Source organism: Tursiops truncatus, chromosome 12, assembly GCF_011762595.2.
Source record: "Tursiops truncatus isolate mTurTru1 chromosome 12, mTurTru1.mat.Y, whole genome shotgun sequence".
NCBI classification, from domain to species: Eukaryota; Metazoa; Chordata; class Mammalia; order Artiodactyla; family Delphinidae; genus Tursiops; species Tursiops truncatus.
In genome coordinates, this window is record NC_047045.1 from 62,482,586 (window position 1) to 62,505,008 (window position 22,423).

Genomic DNA, 22,423 nt, shown 5'->3' on the forward strand with positions numbered 1-22,423 from the left:
TTTTCTCTCCTCTCGATCAAAATCGGTCTGAGTAACGGAGAGAAGGAAGATACTCACTCTGTCAGAGTACAAGAATAGACTAAATTGTGGGCAAAACAAAATTAACCAACATTGAACCCAAGGTATTGAAAGTAAAAGCCAAAATTAGCATTCACTTCTCAGAATCTGGTTTTCCAAGATTAATGTGCCCCATGCAAAGAAACCACTTTCTTCCTAAGCTCTAAATTTCTTATCTAATGAATTAATAGCATGCCTAATTAAAATGGTTATATACTACAACCATTAATAACAGCTTCTAGTAATAAAAATGCCAATGTTTTCATAACAGCCCAATTATTCAACTCTGCAAGATAGATGTATTCTCACTCTTCCTATTAGAAAATCAATGTCCAAGAAGCTAATTACTTTCCTAATATCACAGAGACAGTACTTGGTGATGGCCAGAATTGGAACCAAGCAATACGCTTCCAGGTTCCCTAGCCTTTTCACTACAACAGACAGTTGCTCCCTTTTAACCTTGCTCCATATTTCAACTAGACTTTTATGGACTGTCATATAATCTACTTTGAAAATGTCAATTTCAAATTATCAATTAATCAGAGTCCCTTAACGACTGAATTCCATACTCAGAGTCCTCCGACCCCAACGCCAGTAATTCCAGTCATTCAGACTCCTTTCTCAAGTTTAAAAGCATTCTTCCCCACAATCCACAAAAACTATAACACAGTTTTTGTTCCAAATGTTCATTTGTAAACCAGTTCTTAGAATGCTTATTTCTTAGTCCAGATCAAAAATGCCCAGTAGCATGGAGATTACTTCTTGTTCTCTCTGTGAAGAACCTAGAGATATTAATTTAGGCACACATAAATCAAGGAATATTCTGGCTCATCCATTTCACCTCTAACAGAAACCCTAATATAATTTATATCTTTGCTTTTATAATTTTCCTTTGTCTACTCATTGATTCTTTGCCCTTTTCTTAGAACTAGTTTCTTCCTTTCAGTAGCATTTAAAAAAATTATTCTTGGTTTAACTTAGATATATAGTACAAGTGTCAGCTTAATTTCTTCTAGGAAAGTACACTATATATGCTACCATAAATATATACATAATGTATTTACAAGTTACAGATGATATCCTTAAACATTTTGCCTAAACAAACTATGCTTATTAGTACAACATCATTAACTAAGCTGAAGTTAACATGAGAAAAAAAAAAAGGTCCATTCAAAACATACCTTTTGATTTTCTTCTTTAAAAACTCTCTCTTCCCCTGCTAAACGCGTGTGCTTCCTCAGGGCACTTGGAGAGATGTCAATTCTCCTTAATGTAAAATAAAGTCTATTTGTAGTCACATTAACTTTATGGTTCCACAAATTCCTAAAATTGTCCATTTTTGTAAAGGAAATACTAGACAGTTGTTTCTCTCCCAGTTGTCTAATTTAGCACAGCAAGATTATTAATCTAATTCCTAATAGATAATTAAGAAATAAAAACTATATTAAAAATGAATTAAAATGCTTCAACCAATTTTTTATATATAAATGAAGCCTGACCTTTTAAGATATCAAGCTTACTTTAACCATCAAAAAAAGGAAAACATGTTTTGATTAAATTGGACATTATCATTTTAAGTGTTAATCATCATACAATTATAATCATTGTGTATCAATGAATACACAAATAGGATTATTTGTTAAGTATCTCCAATATTTTTACAGATTCAGTAGATCTTTAGTTTTATTCTGTGCCTCTCCTTGCCTTTTTAAGCTAGTGTCAGTTTCACCTTCTCAGTGCCTCTTCAGCAGTGACCACCAAAACCATACCTACTTTGTATTAAGCACCGAACTAGATATTTTATAATCAATACTAATTGTCACCACCATCCTGCAAAACAGGCACTGTTATTCTTGTTTGTAGATGGGAAAAACTAATGTTAAGCGATTAAATAACTTTTTTATCACAACGCAATTAAGTGAGAGAGCAAGGACTGGAATACAACCGTCTGACTTCAACATTCACGATCTTCTCATGAAAAACAATTCTACCTTTCACCAAGCATTTTAATTTTACAAACTTACTGGAAGTAAATCTAATTCAAGGGTTACTTACTCTAGGCATCCAACCCCCTCCCAACATACAGATGTTGTAACTATTTAATTTCATACTGGCAAGTGATAAGAATTAGTGTTTTAAGTTCTAACAACCAGTTTAAACCAAATAAAACTGAAAATTAAAAAGAAACAGTAAATTACAAACTTTTCAAGATTGGAAATATATTTATTCAAGCTACAAATCAAATTTCGTTTGTGTCATAACATCCACGTAGTTCCATATATCTTGTCTAAAATTCCAACATAAACTTGTTTGAACAGCGTCTTCCTATCAAAACAATATTTTTACATGCCCAGTATACATTACCTGTGTATCTCAGGGCTCTTTTGCCGGGCACTATGTTCTTCAGTGGCTTTCTGATACGAGGTGAACCTCTCGTTTAGAGTCACTGCAGCTGATTTGAAGTATTGCTCTGTTGATTTAGGAGAAACACTGCCCAGTTAGTTATCTTTACTTTAAGAGCGATTTTCATTTGTGACAGAAGGGCATGTAGCAGGTGAAAAGAAAAATAAAAATACTCAAGAAACCTAGCAGAAGAGAACCAAGTGTTACAAAGAACTCCTACCCTCTCCCTTGTAACTTCTTGTACCTCAACAGGTAACTGATGCAAAGTTCCTCACAGGTCCCTGTCAATATTGCATATAGACCAAGAACAATAAATATATTAAATTGAGTCTCTAATTCCATTTCAATAATGCACTACACTTCCTCAAACAGAACAAAAAGGAACAATATGTGAATGTCCTTAAGCCTTGCCAATATGAACCAATGAAGTTAACTTCAAGTAATCATTTGCAGGAAACAAAAAATGCTACGGTAACTACACAGCTAGTTTTAGTAAGCTAATCAAAGTATTTCAGCAAGAACTGTGTTGACAACAAAAACTGGATTTAAGAAAAAACTGAATACTGCCATTTCAATTGGAAAAATATTTTTTAAATCAATTAACACTAATTACTCCAAAACTCTGGCATCTTGGCAAACCTGACAGCACATTTCATATTATTGTCTTGTCTTTCTTTCAACAACTTTAAAATTAGTAATAGCAATACTGATTAGTTTTTAAACCATTTCAAAATATGCTGTAGATGTAATATAGAAAGACGTATAAAGTCATGAAATGTTACATTATGAAGCAAACTATCTGCTTAACAGGTCAACATACATCTGTGTCAACTTACCGCCCAATATCCAGCACATGTCTCATAACCAATCATTAAAACTTGAAACGGCCACTACAAGGGTAGTGCCTCAATCATAATTCCATGAAACCCAGGAATTTGAGCTAGCAACTCAGTTTTTATGCCATTTTTGCCAGGAAGACAGAAGATTCAACTTTGCCTGTATCTTTCAACAGCTATTTTACTTTGAAACATGGATTTGCCATTTCAAAACATATTCCAGGACCTAGTTACAATGAAAAAGAAAACATCACTGGGCATTTTCAGCTCTATGTTAAGTAAGAGCTGTTCAGATCGGTTGCACAATACGAATAATGAAACATAACTACAATTCTTTTTCTTTTTTAAAAAAAAAAGGAAAACGAAAAAGGAAAAATTTTATGAAAACCTGATCTCAAAATTCACCAATAAATTGTAAAATGTGGAGACAGGTCAAAAAAAGGTGAAAAAAGAAAAAATGTTAACGTTTCATATTCTATGCACCACAGTAATATGGTCATAAACTGGTTGACAAACCTAGTTATAGCCAAATAACAAAACTCTTTTGTTACTATGTTTAAATAATTACAGTCAAAATGAAATTCATTAACTAGTCACTGTTTTGAAATATCAAATGCATAAAGAATTTGCTAAAGGCAAGTTTCAGCTATTATCAGTTGTTCTCACATCCAAAGACAAACTTTTCAGAAAACGGCTTTTCAGAGCAACAGCCATGGAGATTCCTGGGTAAGAAACTATTTCAAAGTAAACTGCCTTTCAAACACAAAACCAAAATAATAAAAACAAGTTCTATTTGCCCAAAAAGTCACATGCTAAAACCTCTGAAAATTATTAGTAACTTTGAAACTAAAACTACGTACTAGTGAAAATAGAACATCACTACTCAGTTGAAACGAACACCCTTATCAACCCCAGGACCTAAAGAAATGTCATAATTATTATCCTAATCAGTCACTATTCACAGAATCACTACTTACCCAACATACTTATAAATTTCTTGAAATTCTTCCCCTTTAAAACTCCTAATAATGTTTTTTCTTGTTTATCATATAAAAAAGCCAAATATTATAACAAGTTAACTAATACAAAATTAACACAGGAAATTAATACTGTTTTTCCCCACTGGTTTCAAGTTTCTTTAAAAGTTAAAAAGAAATTCTTAATAATAACAATACTGCCCCACTTTGTTATAAATCCAATGCCAAGAGTACATTAATACAAGTCCCATGCATGCAATCAAAGATAATCTGTAAGCACCCTGCACTTCAAATACAGTATTACGGTACATTTCAAAAAGACTTTTAGCATTGTATAAATCTACGTCATGTTTTATCATAATACAGATTTTTAGGGTATGTTTTAATTCTATTTAGCATTTTAATCACTTTATTAAATATTAAAAATCACTTTGCTAAATAGGTCTTAATGTTAACCAGACTGTTAGCTCTTTTGTGTAGTGCTATTTTTCCAAAAATTTAATAGTCTATATATACTTGCTAGTCCTGGGGTGCATTAATCATTACACATAGCTGTTCATTTTTTTACTTACAAGATAACTTTAATTCACGATAAGAAACATACTAAACATACCTTTAACATGATGAACCAAGGACACAATGTGTTGAATAAATGACTCTGAAGTGCTTTTGCTGGCCTGTGGCAACTTAATGTGGTCAAAGATGGATCGGAATTCTTGCTCCTTCTTGACAGAATGGACAAGTGTACTAGCAAGTAGCCTGTCTTTAGTCAAGGAAGCAGGTCTGGAGCATATCGGTAACAGACACATACAAACAAAATATACCATTGGTTTGAATATGAAAATGGTAAGTACATTCAGAAAATAATTAACTGGATTATTAACTAACCACCCACAGATTATTTATTAGGTATCAGTGTGGATTACCTGTTAGAATCATCAAGAGGAACAGGTGCCATTTTGAGTTTGACTTCAGGACGATGAGAATCACTGGCTATCATTTTGATCCTAAGTGGACTCTCCTCTCTGAAGGTAGACTTTTCTCGTGCATCCAGATTCTTGTGTAGAGGGGGACTGTAATCAAAGAGGTCTTTGAGCTTTTCAGACTTTACCTGCTCAGGTGACTGAGTTTCTTTCTTTACTGTTATTCTTTCAGAATTTTTGTCGTCTTCCTTGTGCTTATCTTTTGTAGTGCTAGGCCTTTCCACTACATATCCAGTCTCTTTAAGTTTATAATTTTTTTCTTCTCTAAATCCATCACTTTCTCTATTGCCTTTCAATGAAACTTTGGACTTGTACTTGGGTCCTTCCTCCTCAGTATTCCGGTGAGATGTAGTAGCAAAATTTTTACCCTGATCTGCAAGAACTGACTTCCTGAACTGTCTATAATCCTCTGTCTCCTCTGTGTCATCCCCTTCTGAATCATTAAACTTTTGTTTTCCAGACTCTTTATCACTGAAGTAATCTAGAGCTTCCTGATCTTCCCATTCTCCTTCTGCCCTCCCTTTCTCTGATCCTTTCTCCTTTGGAGCCTCTTTATCCCTGGTATTACCCCTATCAAGCAGGAATACTCTAGACTCTTCATCTGTGAACCTGTGAATAAGCAAAGAAGAGGATGGTAACTCTGGATTGCATTCATTGCAGATCACTTGCATACTTAATTGTGCTTCCCAATATCACAGGACCAGTAATAAGAGGAAAAAACCCTACTGAAAAGTGCTTTTTCAGATTCCACTTTTAAAAAGCATTAAAAGCATCCATACAGCTTATGTACTGTTTTTAAATAAATTTACACATTAGACTTCCTAAAGTTTAAAAAAAGTAAAGCCATCTCAAAAACCTGTTCTATTTATAGTCCACAATTCTGCACTAACAAATCCAAATTTCCAGAGATTCTAGAACATACAACACAGCTTAATTTCTGAGGCTAAAAACCACTAATAAACAATATACTTATCTATTAAAATTCTACTTATGATTATACTCAAAATCTCAGACTATTTCACTTATCTAATATAAATAAGAGTTCAAAAAAGTGGACTTCAAGGTAATTAATATTAGATATTTAATAGTCTATCTAGACCACAAAATAGTTCATATATACTTTGCAGTAGAAAATGATGCTTTCTGGCAACATTAAGTAGAAACTATGTATCAGTCCACTAAGAAAATTAATTTTAGATTGTATAGCACTAAATCATAAATAGCATGCTTGCAGTATTCCCTCACTTGTAAGTCAATCACACTACCTTAGCAACCCATTTTCATTAAGCTTTTTAGTAACCTTTAGCAATGCTTGAAATTAGAATTCAAACCAAGTATCTCTCTGAAATGTTTACTTGAGTAAGAAATACCATTTATTATCTTTTCTACAGTCAGGCACATTCGTTAAAAACTGGTAGCTGGACTGTTTATAATACCACACAAGAACATGTAATATAATTGCATTATTTATGTAGGTCACTTTATAATGGTGAAGAGTACAAAATAAGCTAACACTTATAAAATTAATCTGTTTTTACAACATGTTAACCATTAGTTATATTGTTTTTACTGTTTTTACAACATGTTAACCATTAGTTATGCTTTATGCTACTCAATTTCTCATTTATACTCTCAATTCTGGACTGACTAAAAATGGATAAAATGAAAAGGAGGAATATGAATTAGCTTCATAAACATTTATTAGAATACTTCACTTCCAAAGTTAACAAGATACGAATAAAACCAACTTGGAATTATCTTATAAAGAAGGAAGTCAAGAGTAAAAATAGCTAAATACACATCACAATGCAATTTTTAGCCTTAAAATCCAAAAAGAATTCAAAGATCAGAAGTATTAATATTATAATCTAAATTCTCTTAGTTCTTACCTTTTTAAGAATTTTCCTGTCTTTGCAGTTTCCTGATCCCCACCATCAGGATAAAATGAGGAACGTCCCCTAGCCTCATCTCTTGGAGCATTCTGTGGTGTGATTGTCTTTGCAGGGCTTCTTCGTGAAGGGATGTGATGAATTGGACTATTCTGAGAAGGACTGTATCTACTAGATCCATTTCCAACAGAACCAGACCCAGACCTTTCAGGACTATGCTGAATGGAATGTGAATGCTGAGAGGGGGTGTTTTTTGCAGAGTGTACTGTACTGAGCATGGGGGCATCAGAGCAAGATGAACTCTGACTAGGTGGTGTAGCAATTGGTGAAGGACTATGGGGTGATCTGGGACTATTATCATATGCTGAAAGGCCAGGCCAAATATCACCAGATGTGGCTGATGATTTATTAAACTCATCAATAGATTCAGATGGGTCATGTTCAAATGTATCTTTCGGTTCCTCCTGTGACTTGTTTTTCAAAGGACTCTCTTCTTGGGGCTCCCCTTCAGCTTTTTTGGTTTGTTTTTCCTGAGACCCTCGTCTTTTAGAGACAGGAGACTTGCTATACGGGGACGAAGAACGAGAAGAGGATGATCTTGGAGACCTAGATGATCTATATGACCGGCGAGATCTGCTTCGGGATCTTTGAGAAGAAACGGATCTTCTTTTTGGACTCCTGGAACGTGAACGACCTCGTCTAGGACTCCTGGAGTGTCTTCTATTCCAAACAGGTCTATATCCACCTCGATGATATCTACCTCCTCCTCCTTGATAATACCCTCTACCCCTTCCTCTGTACCCATAAGGTCGTCTCATTCCTCTATTATTTCTGTAATCTCGGCGATAATCTCTAGAATACATGCGATCTCTACTACGAGATCTTGAATATGTCCTGGAACGAGACCTAGAACTAAAAATGAAATAAATATCAATCCAAGAAAAATAAACTATTACATCCTACCATCCCAAATACTTCTGGTTGAATATAACACGTAAATAAAGTGTCAAAGCCAAAAATGTATTATTTTTTAAAAAGCCCTCATTTATACAAAAGTAAAAGTTTACTGTTTTCAATGAAGAAAATCTCAATTCTAAGGTAAATATTGAGAAAATAAAGGGCTTAGGAATGAAGGCACAGAAAACAGGGGAAAAAATTGACAACCAACAACAGGACACACTAACAAATTACAGTACCTTTATGCAGGCACTTAAAGTGATAGTGTTAAAAGAAAATGTAATGCCATGGAAGAATATTCACCAGTGAAATACCATTGGCTAAATGCATGCATAATAAAAACTTAGGCCTAGAAAAATAGTACAGGAAAATCATAAACAAGTATTAATTCATAATGAAATTATGGTCACTTTTATTTTCAACTTGTGGTCTCTATTTTCTATGTTAAGTATGTATTACTACTTAAAGAAAGACAACCAGAGTTTATAATTTTTAAACAATAAACCTATTGAGACCTCAGAGTCAGAAATGAGAAACTATGAAACAGTATGCAAAGACTGCTTACTGTCAAATAATTCTTACATTATCCAATTCATCTCTTAACATTACAGCAGTTCCCGCTTATCTGCAGGAAATACATTCCAAGACCCCCAGTGAACTAACTCTAAAACAAGGATAACAATAGATCCATTCACAGGGTTCTTTGAGAATAAAACATGTTAATGAATGTAGCACTCTGTGTAAGCACTTCATAAGTATTAGCTGATATGATTATTATCATTATTTAAGGAATTAAAAGCACAGTAATTCACCTGTATCTCTTCTTTCTAGAGTGTGATCTTGATCTTGATCGTGAACTAGACTGTGATCTAGACTTTGATCTTGAAGAGTGTGATCTAGAATTGGAGCGACCCATTTCTTTTCTCCTAGTCAAATGAGAGAGTGAAAAAGGTTAAAATCACAATACAAGTGAAAATGTTTCAATTATTTAACTTATTTTCGGATACAAACTGAATTTACAAGACGTAAGTTTCTCAAAGGATATTACTCATCATTATTCATATGAGTACTAAGACAGTCAATTATCCCTAACTAAAACTGTATTTTCACCTACATGACAGGTACTGTATAGTGAAGACACAACAGAAGATTTCTATGGACTGCCCCACCTATGTGCCTCAATCCAAAAAGGCAGCAGCTGCAGAAGCCAGAAAGAGCAATGATATCAGACTACAGCAGCATGTTAGATGTTATTCCATGCCCAATACAAATGCCTACCTCTCCTGTAAAAAAGATAAATAACATCAGAGTATTACAGATAACGAACCTGAAAAAAAGAAAGTACAAGTGGCGCAATACTAAAAAATACAGAATAAACCTACCCGACTGCCATCATAAGTGCTTTATGGCCTTGAAATGGGACTAAATTGACCACTCCATGTATACAATACTGCTTGGAATGGTGATGGATAGTCTCCTAGTAGAATAAAGGTCACTAAGTCTGAACAGCTGGAGCCATGGTTCTGCTTTCAATACTCATGACTGCAGAATAAAAATGGACTTATGTGACAATGCCTAGGTTCACCCTGTAGCCTTCTGGTGAGAAGATGAAAAAGGATAAAAGATGAATAAACTGAAGAGATTGCTGCAAGAAAGAGATAATTTGGAACTACACGAAAAAGAGAACTTGCGCACCAGTATTGTAACTTTTCTAAACACTACCTAGTATCTAATACAATAATCAGACCTCACAGAAATCAGTAACAGAACTAAATGATTTATAAGATCTACTCTTCACAAAATTAAACATATACATATGCCTCCCAACTTTATTCCTGCTACACTATTTCCAAATTTCCACTAACTTATACAAAATAAGTAATTTTTTCCATAAAAAACAACTCATTAAACTTTCTTAATAGCCTGCAATTGCCATATATTTAAACCATTTCTCCTACTACCAAAATGTTTTAGGGCACTTATTTGACCTACCTAGACTTTGCTCAGTATTATTTAATACTATTTGAAAGTACTAAGATGAGCTGAATTATAGAGGAGACAATGATGTCTGCATACTTCCTCACCAAAAAACCACATAAATGACAAATTCAAGGGGTGTCAAGTATTTATTTTAAAACAAAACATATCTATCTTCAAAGAGACAAATACCAGCTTTGTCTTCTCTCACTCTTAATTCCAAGTAACTTAGGAAATACATAAAGACAGTACTCTCCTCAGAGTTATAGTGAGGATTAAACAAGTTGATACATGTAATATACTTAATACAATGCTTAGCACATAATAAGCAATCAATTTTAATTACCTTAACACCCACATAAGGGGAAAAAAGCTAAGTTACAGACCTCCTCTTGCATGCATAAAGGAAGGTAGTTAAATAAGCAGAGTTATTTTGTCTTGTTTTATTTTTAAATAACTTTGTGTGTTCTGAGTCTTTAAGCAGATGTGTTTATAGAAGTAGAAGCAGGCACACAACCTAGAAGCAGAAGAGATAGACAATCTTTTCCTTAAAACTATCTTTTAAAATCTGGCTTACTTCATACAAGCCACCAGAAAGCCCCCAAGAGTTTCAGACCACATCACTTTTAATCAGTCTAAATCATGAGTTCAGAAGTCACATTTTCTTAAATAAGCCAAAACTGAAAACTAGAATAAAGGATATTATTTACCTTGGGTTTTATGCAGGATCAAGCAATCAAGTGAAGTCTTTGAGATACTGTAAAATTCTTCTTGGAGAGAATGTTCTGAGAAATTAAATTCTAAATTCAAACTCCTAGCAAAGATAAAAAAAATATGAATTTGAATTATGGTAAATTAAAAATCCACTGTTTACAAGGCATCACACTCAACACTGCTATAAAAAACTCTTAATAAAGGCACTAAATATTTCAGGGAATGGAAAACTGATTAAGGAAATAAATTTTTAACCACAAAAGCTTAAAGGAACTTAACTTTTTTTGTTTCAATCAAGCAGTGCATTATGAAACTGAAGCACCTTTAATTCAAACACCTGAATTCTAATTTTAGCAATTTGGGCTTTAGAAAACAGAAGCTATGCTGTCATCCTATCAGAAAATTCCAAAGTGGCTGGCATAAGTGGCCATCTTGGTATATCAAAACATGTCGTGTATCTATAGTTAGTATTCATAACGCTACAGTTCGTAACTTAAGTACAATATGAGTTTATTTTAGTGCTCTGCTATTTACCTTATTCTCTCCTGGTCACTTCCTTTCATACAGTTTAGTTTCATTTGAAGCTGTTTTTTTAAATTCGTGTAACAGCCATCACAGTAATTCTAATTTTGTCCCTAAAAGCATTTTGATACATGTACAGATGTTCCAATAAAAGAACAGCCAGTAGATGAAACAAGTATCTATTGGAAGCCAATGCTCTTCCTAATTTACCATTACTATGCAAATAAATTTAAATTCTGCACAGACTATTAAGCAGTTTCAGTATTTACTGAAAAACTTAGCCTAATGAATAACATTCAGTGATTATCAATTATGTGCAAAGAACAGTCAAAAAACACTAGGGGAGCAGAAACTAAACAATTAACATTGTACATGCCTATACTCAAGGAATTCATAAACCAGCTTGAATGAAAAAAAAACATTAATATGAAAATCTGTGAATCTTACCAAGTTATCAATCCAATGAAAAATGTAATAACAATGAAAATACAAAGTAGAAGAAATTAAAATTAAACTGGTAAATCAAGAATATGTCCCCTAAATACCCATGGCCCTACAGCTGAGGGGATTAAGAGATCTGAGCTTTCAGAAACTTAGCAATTAAGGGAAATACACCAAAATAAAAATTAGCAAAAACAAAAGGTCATGGATACAGAAACAAAAAGATTTCTAAAGTCCTTGCATGTTTAGTTTTAAAAATATCAAATCCCCCAAGTGGGCAGAGGAAACCTCTCATCATCTAAATTGGTGCGTTGTTATGAAACTTTATGCTGACCTAGAAGTCCAATACTACTGATTCACTGCTGGAAGTGATACAAGGCTCATTTTAGCTAACTCTTCCCCCAAACAATTCTAAAAGGCTAATTTTAATTTCTATATATCCAGAGAAGAACCAACTGCCAAATCTCTCTTTACTCCAAGTGATGATTTTCTGAAGTTCCCAGAAAATATACACTAGAAATAGCAGTGAGGAAGGAGGGGCTGTAGGCTGTTAGACTAGTAGATGAGACATACATTCTTGTTCACAATCTATGAATACATTCTCAAGTATCCATACCAAGAACTCAATGATCATATATAAAATGTCACACAATATACTTAATAATATATAATGTAAATTATATTTAACATTTAATAATATATTAATATTTAAGATAGTACAAAGACTGTAATCTGCTCCATTTTTTTTTAAATGAAATCTATGTACAAAGCACTGTGCTAAATATTATGGGAGACATAACTGTAAAAGGTCCCTGCCCTCCCAAAAACAACTAAAGAAGAACAGAAATCAACAAATTACAGCAAATTTAACTACCAACCATGTGCCCAGAACTGTGCTAGGTGACTTTAAATAAAATCACCTGATTTAATCCTCATAATCTTAGAAACTACATATTTAACCCCATCTTTCAGATGAATTTAAGCTTTCAGAATTCATATGAATTTACAACAAAGGTGCCTATCACAAGCCAGGCACAACTATTCTAGTGTAGGAAATATAACACTTTAAGTGAGACATTAAGTTCCCTACTCTCTTGGAGCTTATGTTCAAGCTAGGGGAAGAGAGAAAACAAAAAAGTAATATGTCAAGAGGCGAAGAGCAGGACTACTACGGTGGGTCCTTGAACCGTGTTTAAAGAGGTAACAGTTAAGCTAAAGACAAGGAACATTGCAAAGACCCAAGAAAAGAAAAGCATTCTAGGCAAAGGACACAAATGTAGCAAATTCAGGACAAAAGACCAGTAAGAAGGTTGATCAAGGAGAGGGTATAAGATAAAACAGGAGAGACAGGAAAGGAGCCAATCAAATAGCATCTAGTAAGTAGGCCAGAGTAAAGAGTCTAGATTTTATTCTAACTGTAATGGGAAAGCCCTGGAAAGCCTGATCAGGGAAGTCACACCATATGATTTAAGATGGCTGCTGGGTAGAGCATGAACAACTTGGAAAGAAGAACTTGGAGACAAACTAGAAGGTTGAAGTTCAATATAATGGTTGCCTGGATAAAGTGGTAGCAATAAAGAAAGAAAAAAGAAGCAAATCCAGAATCTGGTTTGGAAGTACATAGAGTCAACAGTACTTGCTCACAGATTGTTAGTGGTATGAAGCACAGGGAATTGAAAAAAAAGAAAACAAAAAATCAATGGTGCTCCTAAATTCTAAGTTTTGGGCTCAAGTATCTGGAAGAAGTGCAAATTTGGGGGCAAAAACAGGAGATTTGTTTGCCCTTTTAGGCTGCCCATGGTCACAGACTGTAAAAAGTTAATCCAGAACTTGACCAAGATCTCCTGTGCTCTCTCCGATACCCTGACAGGTGCCTGATGTGGCCATAACCTACATATATAATTCAAAATGTCAAATAAATCTTCCCTCTATTCTAAACAAGATCACTTACTAACACACTGTAAAAAGAGATAGAGAATAAAGTGCTTCATGCACCTTTATCCAAATGATTCACCAACCAGTGAAGAACACAAGAGAATGAGTCAGGCTTTATTTTTTTAAATAAAGTTCTTAAAGAGAGTTCCCTGGTGGCCTAGTGGCTAGGATTCTGGGCTTTCACAGATGTGGCCCAGCTCAATCCCTCGTCAGGGAACTGAGATCCCTCAAGCCAGGCAGCAGGTCCAAAAATAAATAAAGTTCTTAAATATCTTAACAGAGCATATCGTTTATGGAATAATAATAATAACATAATGATCAGCTAGAACACAAGTGATGGAAAAAGCAAAGACAACTGGGCTCAACAAAATACACAAGTTGAAGCTCCTCCAGAAGAGATTCTTTAGGTTACCCTATGAAGCATACTTGAGCTGTCTTAATTTGATCATACTCAGGGAATCTGGGCTCCAGATTTTGTAAACAAATTATTGCTATTCACATCTTCAATAATCCTAAAATTAATATCCCATGACTCTTACTCCAACTGACTAGGTTCAAAATTCTGGCTTGACCATTAACTAGCTGTCCAACACTGGACAAATTACCTTAATCTCTTCCAGCTTCAGTTTCCACATTTATAAAATAAGGTTAATTACGATACTTACTCATAGGTTTAAAATTAACAAACTGAACTAATAAATGTAAGCAACTTAAAGTTTGGCACATGGTATGCATTCAAATGTTAACTATCATTATTGGTAAACCTGGTCTGTGACAGTCTTAACTGCAGTTTATTAATTCTGCTTCAAATGATTACTATATTTAAGTTTGATATTTTTGATATGGCATTAACCAGCATTACAAAAAAGTAATTTTGCTTTAAAACACTCCAGAAGAAATGAATTTGAAGAATGGGTATATGTATATGTATAACTGAATCACTTTGCTGTACACCTGAAACACAACACTGTTAATCACCTATATGCCAATATAAAATAAAAATTTTAAAAAAACAGAAAAAAACAAATATTAAAATTGGTAAATGCTGATAATTACTTAACCTAGATAACAAACAGTTCACTATTCTACTTTGTGCTTGAAAATTTCCACAAGTAAAAGCTTTAAAAAATGATAGGTTTAGCTGCAAATTTTTAGTTCTTTGTCCAGCTCCTTGTCAGCCTGCTTTAAAAAAAAAAAAAAAAGAAAAAAGCGCACAGAACTGAGAAAAAGAAAGAATACCTTCATTCTAGACCAGGGTGTGCCAATCCCTGGTTCATGTAGCCCTAAAAAGTCTTCTACCTTTTTTGGCCTCCACCTAGTATAAGGACAAATACTGGATCAAGTAAAATTAAAGTGTTTGAAAATTCCAAAATAATACACAAATGTAGGCCTGTATTATTACTACATTAATGTTTGTAGACTGTTTCTTTCCCAGCCCTGAGGACAAATAAAACATTAAATATTTAAGACTCCGACGTAATACTGATGACCACTGTTTAAGAAACTGGAGTTGAAAAATGAACAAATTCCTAACCTACAACTATAAACAACATTTACACTTACTACCCAGAGATATAAGTTGGACTTCTTGATTCCCTTACCTACTTCTTGTTATTTAATAAATCACTGTAAGTTACACAGGAGAATTCAGCTAGTAGTCAACTAATGATTTCGAATGTAGCTTCTGGAAACTCCCAATCCAAAGCTCTATGTAGAACTGAAAAGACTTTCTTCGTTTCTGTTAAGTCGTGACTCACATAGTTAATCTAGTACAGCTAGCTGCCCACATTAAGTCATTCAATAAACTCAACTAGACCTGAGCCTACCAAGTGACAAGTTTTTACAGGTCTATTTCCAAGTACTAAAATACTATTGTTCTTCCAAGTCAAGAATCAGCTCTGCCTAAAAAATTTCCTTTGCCACCATTTTAATTATCTGAATCAAGAGGGATTTCAATGTTTACCACAATGTATCAGTGAAAGTGTGGTATTTAAAAAAAAAAAAGCTAACTGCCATCAGTAAACAGGCTTTAGGTTGTTCACCTAAAGTGAGTTATTTCAGACACACAAATCTTCGATTCGATTACCTACCCTAAATTGGCTAGGATCACATAATAATGCAAATAAACTGGTAGGGGTTTTTCCTCTGTAAAGGTTCTTTATTGTCTGACCTGCAGCCCAATCCTTCTTCCCAGCTACAGTCCAATCGGAAGGAAAATTCACATTGAGAGATAAGAAATTTTGTTTTGCTTTTTAATACCAAAAAAATTTTAAAGGCGCTGCTGCAAAAAGATACAAGTTGAAGCAGCTAATCTCTGTACATCATTTCTGGTCATATCTGCCTCCAACTTTAGTCTCAGTTTTTTCAATTCAAAATGATTTATAAAAAAAAAAATTTTGACATCGAAAAGTAGCTGCCAGTACTGCTAATTGATTCTGACAAGATAAACCTTAAAAGTAAATAAAGCCAACTACGGACTTAAATAAAATGAGGGCAAAGTCCTTAACCTCAACTCACCACTCCGCTCCATGTATACCACCAACTGTACCAACCACGGCTACAACATTTCTAACGAGGTACAAGGGGCTGAAACTCTCGCAAAAAGGACGTGGCTTCGCGTGTACTACACAACTGCCCTTTAGGCCCGGGGGTGGCGGGGCCGTTCTTAGATCCATCGACTAAGGCCCGCTGCCCAAACTAGGAAACCGTGATTAGGCACCAACTCCTACAGTCAAAAGTGCACTTTCGCTTCAAAGCAGAGTTACCGGGGGGCCCGATTAGATTAGCCCCGAAGACAATTTTCCCGCAACCCCGGAGGCGATGCCGGGGTCTGAAGAGCGGAACAGGATCCTAAGACAAAGTGAGGTAACCAAAATAAGGCGTAAACCGACTGGGAGCGTGAAGCCGGGGAAAAGGAGTTCAAACGACGCGGAAAGGGGTTAGCTAACCTACCCAAAGCACTTCGCTGCACGTCAGTGATCCTATCAAAGCCCCAAAGGCCGGGAAGAAAGGTGGCGAGAAGCGAACACAAGTTGTACCTCGGGCCGCCTCAGGGGCCGTAGGCGGCGAAGGGAGGGAGGAGGAAGCGCGCGTGCGCGAGGCGAGCGTTCAGTCGGGCGCGAGCAGAGGTCCGGGCTGAGGAAATGGGGGAAGGGATTAAGAGAGAGATCTGCGCAAGCGCATGAGAAGGCCGCGCGGTCTGTGGGTATCGAGCCAGGCTCGGAGCCGCGTGCGCGCGCGCGCGCGCACACCGTTCTCGCTGCTCACCCCACCCCCACCTTTTCGGGCCGTAGTGCCTCGAAAACCTGAGGGAAGCTGACCGGGAAACGCATAAATAACGGCGCAAGGTCTCCTGGGTTCTCCTGTCGCCGCCAACCCGCCACTACCAACAAAAGGTTCAACAATATTCATTCTTCCTCGACATACAGTGCCCTTTGAATGATTTGAATGCAACGCAAGGCCTACCTGACACGCCGAAGCACGGTTCCCGGGACTTATCTTCCTCGTAACTACACCGCGGCCATTTCCCGACTCAAGCACGGGAGGAAAACCATAGAGGTATCTTCGACGCGCTACCTCCTCTCCGTCACTTCCGATTTGGGGCGTGGCCTCCGGTGCCGCTAAATATATGGGCAGGCCCCGCCCACCCCCTCCGCCCTAAACCGGCTCCCTGGCCGTTAAAAAGATGTTTCCCGAGGATTTCTGGGAAGTCGCGTGGCTGGTCTCGCGCGATGATCTGGCGGCCCCGCCTTCCGGCCTTTAGCAGCCGCCTCCGCCAGGGTGGCGGTAGACAGTGGGCGGGGTCTTGTCGCTCGGCCCTGAGGTCGATGGTCCTCACAGTTGGGTACGCTGGCCTCTCTGCCTTGCGTTGAGGGAACCCTCCGGACTTTTCTGTCGCCCCCACTTTTTGTTCGTCTGGTCCATGCTTTCTGTGGCGCCAACTCAGACCAGGCCAGAAGCAAAAGGATAATCTCACACTGAGGAAAAGACGCGGAGGCAAGGGGCTGCTCTGTTCGCACACTGCGTCTCTACGCCAGGAAGCGCCGAGTTCTCCGACGCCAACTGGAAACCAGGAAGTGCTGCTTTTGCTTTGATAGAAAATATGTCAGACGCACTTAGAAAGGAGAAAAATGGCCACGATCTAAGTCCCTTTTTTGAGTGGCGTCACACCAAGTCTACCGCGCGTAGCGGAGTTCACGCCGCAGTGCTCCGAAGCGGCTTAGGCTTCTTGGCTGTTCAGCGTCAGAGGATGCTGCTTTTTCTCGGACGTGGTTGAAGCGTTACCACTTCGGAACCTAGGGACGTTGGCATGAGCATGAAAATAAAGCAGAGCACGAAACTTAACGATCAGTTGTGCCGGCCGAGAAACACAGTCTAATCTGCCAAAAATATAAATCAGGTTATAAATAGGCAAGCCACATTTGATTTGGATAGAATTTCAGCAGGAGCCATATAGCACGTTTCCTATTAATACTTTGCTGCACTTACTTCCTTTGGGCCTAAAATCGTTATAACTTTGTTCTTTTGGCACGTAAACTGCCTTAAAGGATTTCAAAGTTGTAATTAGCAACCAGTCTTCGGTCAGTTAAATGTAGTCCAGTATTGGGCCCTAGTTGTGAATTTAACACTGTACTTAGGGGGTTCTCTCCTCACAATCCAATATACCAGCTCAATTGGAAAAAATACGTGATTTTCATGGGATGTATTCTCAGTTTTCTCTTGTTGTACAGCCTGCCCCTCACCCCATCACCACCATCAGAATGTGGAAACAGTAATCTTTGGCCTATGTGGTGCACTGATAAGTCCCAAGCATTTAGTAGGTGCTCAGTAAATATATGTTGAATGGATAAACTATATTAAAAGGGAAAAAAAAGTAAACCTAACCATTGATGGCTTAATACAAAACTCTACTATTCTGCAGGTAAAGGAGGGGGAGGGTGGACCCCTTAGGGCTAAAAGCCCTTATCCATTTTTTCAAAATACACAAAAATCTGACAGCAGTGCTTTGCAAGCTCGGATATTATCTTAAGCCTTTTTCTGCAATTCTATTGCAAATGCATTGAAAATGAAGTCACCTTTCAATGTGAGGTAGTATAACTGTGCTTTCAAATAACCTGAGGTAATAACAAAGGAGACAAGACACATTGGAACACTTTAGCGGTATTCTTGTCATTACAATAATGACTGCAAATTGGTTTATACTCACCTTCTCTCAAGTAAAATCTACCGAAAATTCCTCTGTATCTGGTGTGTGTAAATTTTACTGCACTTACAGTAAACATAAAAACTTTCTAAATTTAGTAAATAGTAAATACCTCAAAATACCTAGAGGTACGTCTCAACCGCTAGTGGTGTGAGAATTGTTTCAGCTCTCTGCTTTAGCGTCTTCAAATACATTTTCTATAACAGAATCTTCATTCCAAATTAATATCAGGTATTTCGAAATCAAAAGAAAAAAGATCAGTTCTATACCAAGATACAGGTGTTACTGAATACCTGAAGAATTCAATAAAAAGCAGTCCAGGCTTCCCTTGAATTAAATCCATTTGATTTGAGATACTTGCTTTTACCAACCTCCAAAATTAGAGGATCTTGAATTTAGATCATGTTTTATGTACTTCACTGTATTGTCTTCTTTTACTTTCAAAACCTGAAATTCCACTATTACAGTTGCATTCTTTGTTCCATTCTCTTGTTTCCTGTTGAAAATACAAATAATGTGGAGAGAAACATACGGGGAAAATCAAGAGCCCATTTAACAAAAAGACATTGAATAAAAATAGAAAATTGTTCCAAGAAGAAATATAAATTGTAAACAAATGACTAACCTTATTAATAAGATAAATGCAGGCCTTCCCTGGTGGTCCTGTGGTAAAGAATCCACCTTCCAATACAGTGGATGCAGGTTCTATCCCTGTAGGGGAACTAAGATCCCACATGCCTCCAGTCAACTAAGCCCCCGCACCACGACTACTGAGCTCGCGTGCTTCAAACTACAGAACCCACGCGCTCTGGAACCCTTATGCCACAACTAGAGAGAAAACCTCCATTCCGCAACTATAGAGAAGCCCACGCACCACAGCGAAGATCCCACAGTGCAACGAAAGATCCTGCATGCCACAACTAAAACCCAACACAGCCAAAATAAACTAATTAATTAAAAGCAATTAGTAAATAAAAGGTCACTTAAAAATAAGATAAATGCATACAAAAGGAATACTGAAATATTTTACATCTAATAAATGAGTAAACTAATTTTAACTTATAAGTCATTGACAATTTACCACAAATGTATTTATAAAACTCTTTCCTTAGGGTTTTGGTTTTGGTTTGTTTTGTTTAAGATAATTGAAAGGGAGAACAGGAAAAGACATGATGTCTGAAAAGGACAAAGAAGATAGGAATGAAAATGGGGTTGGAAGGCTAGACCACTAAGGCAAACTCCCTCATTCTACTAGTTTTGCTTGTTTTATTTTGTTTGTGCTTTTAGGCTGAACAATATTGGAACTGTTTTCTTATTTGGGGAAATTAAAGTTGAGGGGGGATTTGGAGTCCCTGTCTCCTAACTCCCTGAGAATAGTGACGTTGCTAACCCAACAGTAGTAGTGAGAAGCAGGCAAAAGAGGAAATGGGGCCAACAGAGGTTCCATTAAGACTGGGGGCGGGCAGTGGGGAGGGGGTTGGCTATCGTTTCTGCTGCCTCCTCTGTTCCTATCCTTCCCAAGGATTTGCATTCATTCCTTTTTTTTTTTTCTTTAGTTGTGGTAAAATGTGCATTGTACTTTGAGCTATCTGATATCTTTCAGTAAATTTCTTTTCTGAGTGAGTTAACCAGAGTTGGTTTCTGTTGCTCACAAACAAGAATCCTCAATTGCATACTTTGAGTAGAGTCAGTTTCTGTTTATGAAGACATTTTTCCAAATGGTCTGGCAGTTTTCCCTATTTGTACTATTGAAATAAATGTTTCCCCTTGCCTAATCTATTTCACTTCCTACTGGTGAACACAAGTTGACTGGGTTTTCCATCCCCCACTCTTTCTATCCTCTTTTGCCTACTAAGAATGTGAAAGTTTTTTGTTTTCCCCCAAGATTTAAAATTACAAAAATTATTTATTCAAGAATTATTTATTACAGTATTGTTCCTTAATATTCATTTCTCCATTTTGAAAGATAATTAAAATATCAAAGTGCAACTGGTAACCATTGTTCGTAAGTCCCACCAAGATTAACGTGCATCTTCCTCACAAAGATTATTGCAACAAATGGAATATGTAATACTTTCAAAGTTTTCATAAGAAATCTTTGCCCCAAAATTATGCCAACTGGCTATTTAATGTAACTACTAAAGAGCAGAGAGGAAAGTCTACTTAAAATGTGGTAATGGAATTATGATTAGATTCGTCACCAAAAATCATTTCTCCCTTAAGAGAGGCTATAAGAGGAGCAGAGCATCTCCTTCTTTTAAAGCAGTTGTCTACACAACTGCAGACAAATATTTCTGTGTCTGTTCCCTAAAAGGTCTAAATTCTCAGATCTACACATACAATTAAAAAAAAATCAATTGACATCACAAGCAGAGGGCTAAAACTACACAGAGGGCTCAAAAAATATGGTGATATGCAAAAATGGGGAAATATTACATTGGGGGAGGGGGACAATAACCCTTTGCTCTCCAGACTTCTTGGGGTGTTGAAATTTCACCCTCATTGCTTATGAGAACTAAAAATTAAGCCTGGTGTAGAGGAGTCACCACAGATATTGACAGGCAGTACCATTTTTTTCTCAAAGTGTGATACAAAAATAACCTGGGTTGCTTATTTTAAAAATAAACCATGACACACACTGAATTTCAGTTCACACTTACTAAGGCAGAATCTGTGAGGGCAGGCACACACATTGAAATCTGAGAACCACTGATTTATTGAGTACCTATAATCGTCCAGATATCATGGGAATAAGACATCGTTGCTTCTTCTCTGTTGGAACTCAAAATCTAGCAGAGATAGGGTATAACTCTCTAAACAAAGGAAACAAAAGGATAGCTTCATGGGAGAAGTGCCAGTGGTGAAAGAGGGAAGGCCTAGCTTTTAAAGAATTGGTGGGATTTCACCACATGCTTATTGATTCATTCATTCATTCATCCATTCATTTAACACACGAAAATGAAGTATGTGCAGTGTACAGACACTGAGCCAGGTACTTGGGACAGAGTGGTGACAAAGACTAACATTGACACTGCTCTCCAGGAGGCTGCCAATCTAATAAGTGGGACAGACAGAACACACGGAAACAGACATAATACAAGGTCTGATACTGGTAAGGAAGTGGCAGAGAATATGAGAGGGAGACTTACTTCAGAGAGGATGCTTCATCAGGAAAGTCCTCGTGAGGAGACAAGATTTAAGAGAAGAACTAAAAGATAAGGAGTAGGAAAAATAGGAGGAAGAATATTCCAGTTAGAGAAACTGACCTGTGCAAAATACCTGGAGCAGAAAAGATCTCCTTATGTTTCTGGAATGGAAAAAATGGTACTGAGCATAATGAATCAGGAGGAAGGTGGTTCAAGATGAGGGTAAATAGATAAGTGCAGGTCATGCAAAGCCTGTAAACTACATAAGTGGTTTGGATTTCATTCCAACTGCAGTAGAAAGTTATCGAAAGATTGTAATCAGAGGTATGACATGATTTATTTGAAAAAGATCATTCAAGCTGCTATCTCTGAGAAATGGATTG

The 22,423-nt window shown here is 36.5% G+C and overlaps 1 protein-coding gene across 6 annotated transcripts in view; it reads right to left on the minus strand.

The window, feature by feature from the left end:
• Positions 1-17,298, minus strand: part of BCLAF1 (BCL2 associated transcription factor 1) — a 29,615-nt gene extending 12,317 nt beyond the window's left edge. For 4 of the 6 annotated variants that reach the window (XR_012324863.1, XM_019951675.3, XM_019951673.3 and 1 more), the window contains exons 1-8: positions 17,157-17,298; positions 10,790-10,893; positions 8,915-9,028; positions 7,146-8,057; positions 5,200-5,865; positions 4,887-5,056; positions 2,422-2,527; positions 1,239-1,323 (exon numbers count right to left, since the gene is read on the minus strand). Coding sequence is in view for 5 of the 6 variants with exons in the window: in XM_019951675.3 (XP_019807234.1) it covers positions 1,239-1,323; positions 2,422-2,527; positions 4,887-5,056; positions 5,200-5,865; positions 7,146-8,057; positions 8,915-9,018 (2,043 nt within the window). In the remaining variant the exon portion in view is untranslated. The remainder of the gene's footprint in view (positions 1-1,238; positions 1,324-2,421; positions 2,528-4,886; positions 5,057-5,199; positions 5,866-7,145; positions 8,058-8,914; positions 9,029-10,789; positions 10,894-17,156) is intronic. The other 2 variants (XM_033867773.2, XM_033867771.2) reach the window with 1 other exon arrangement.
• Positions 17,299-22,423: the final 5,125 nt, after the last annotated feature.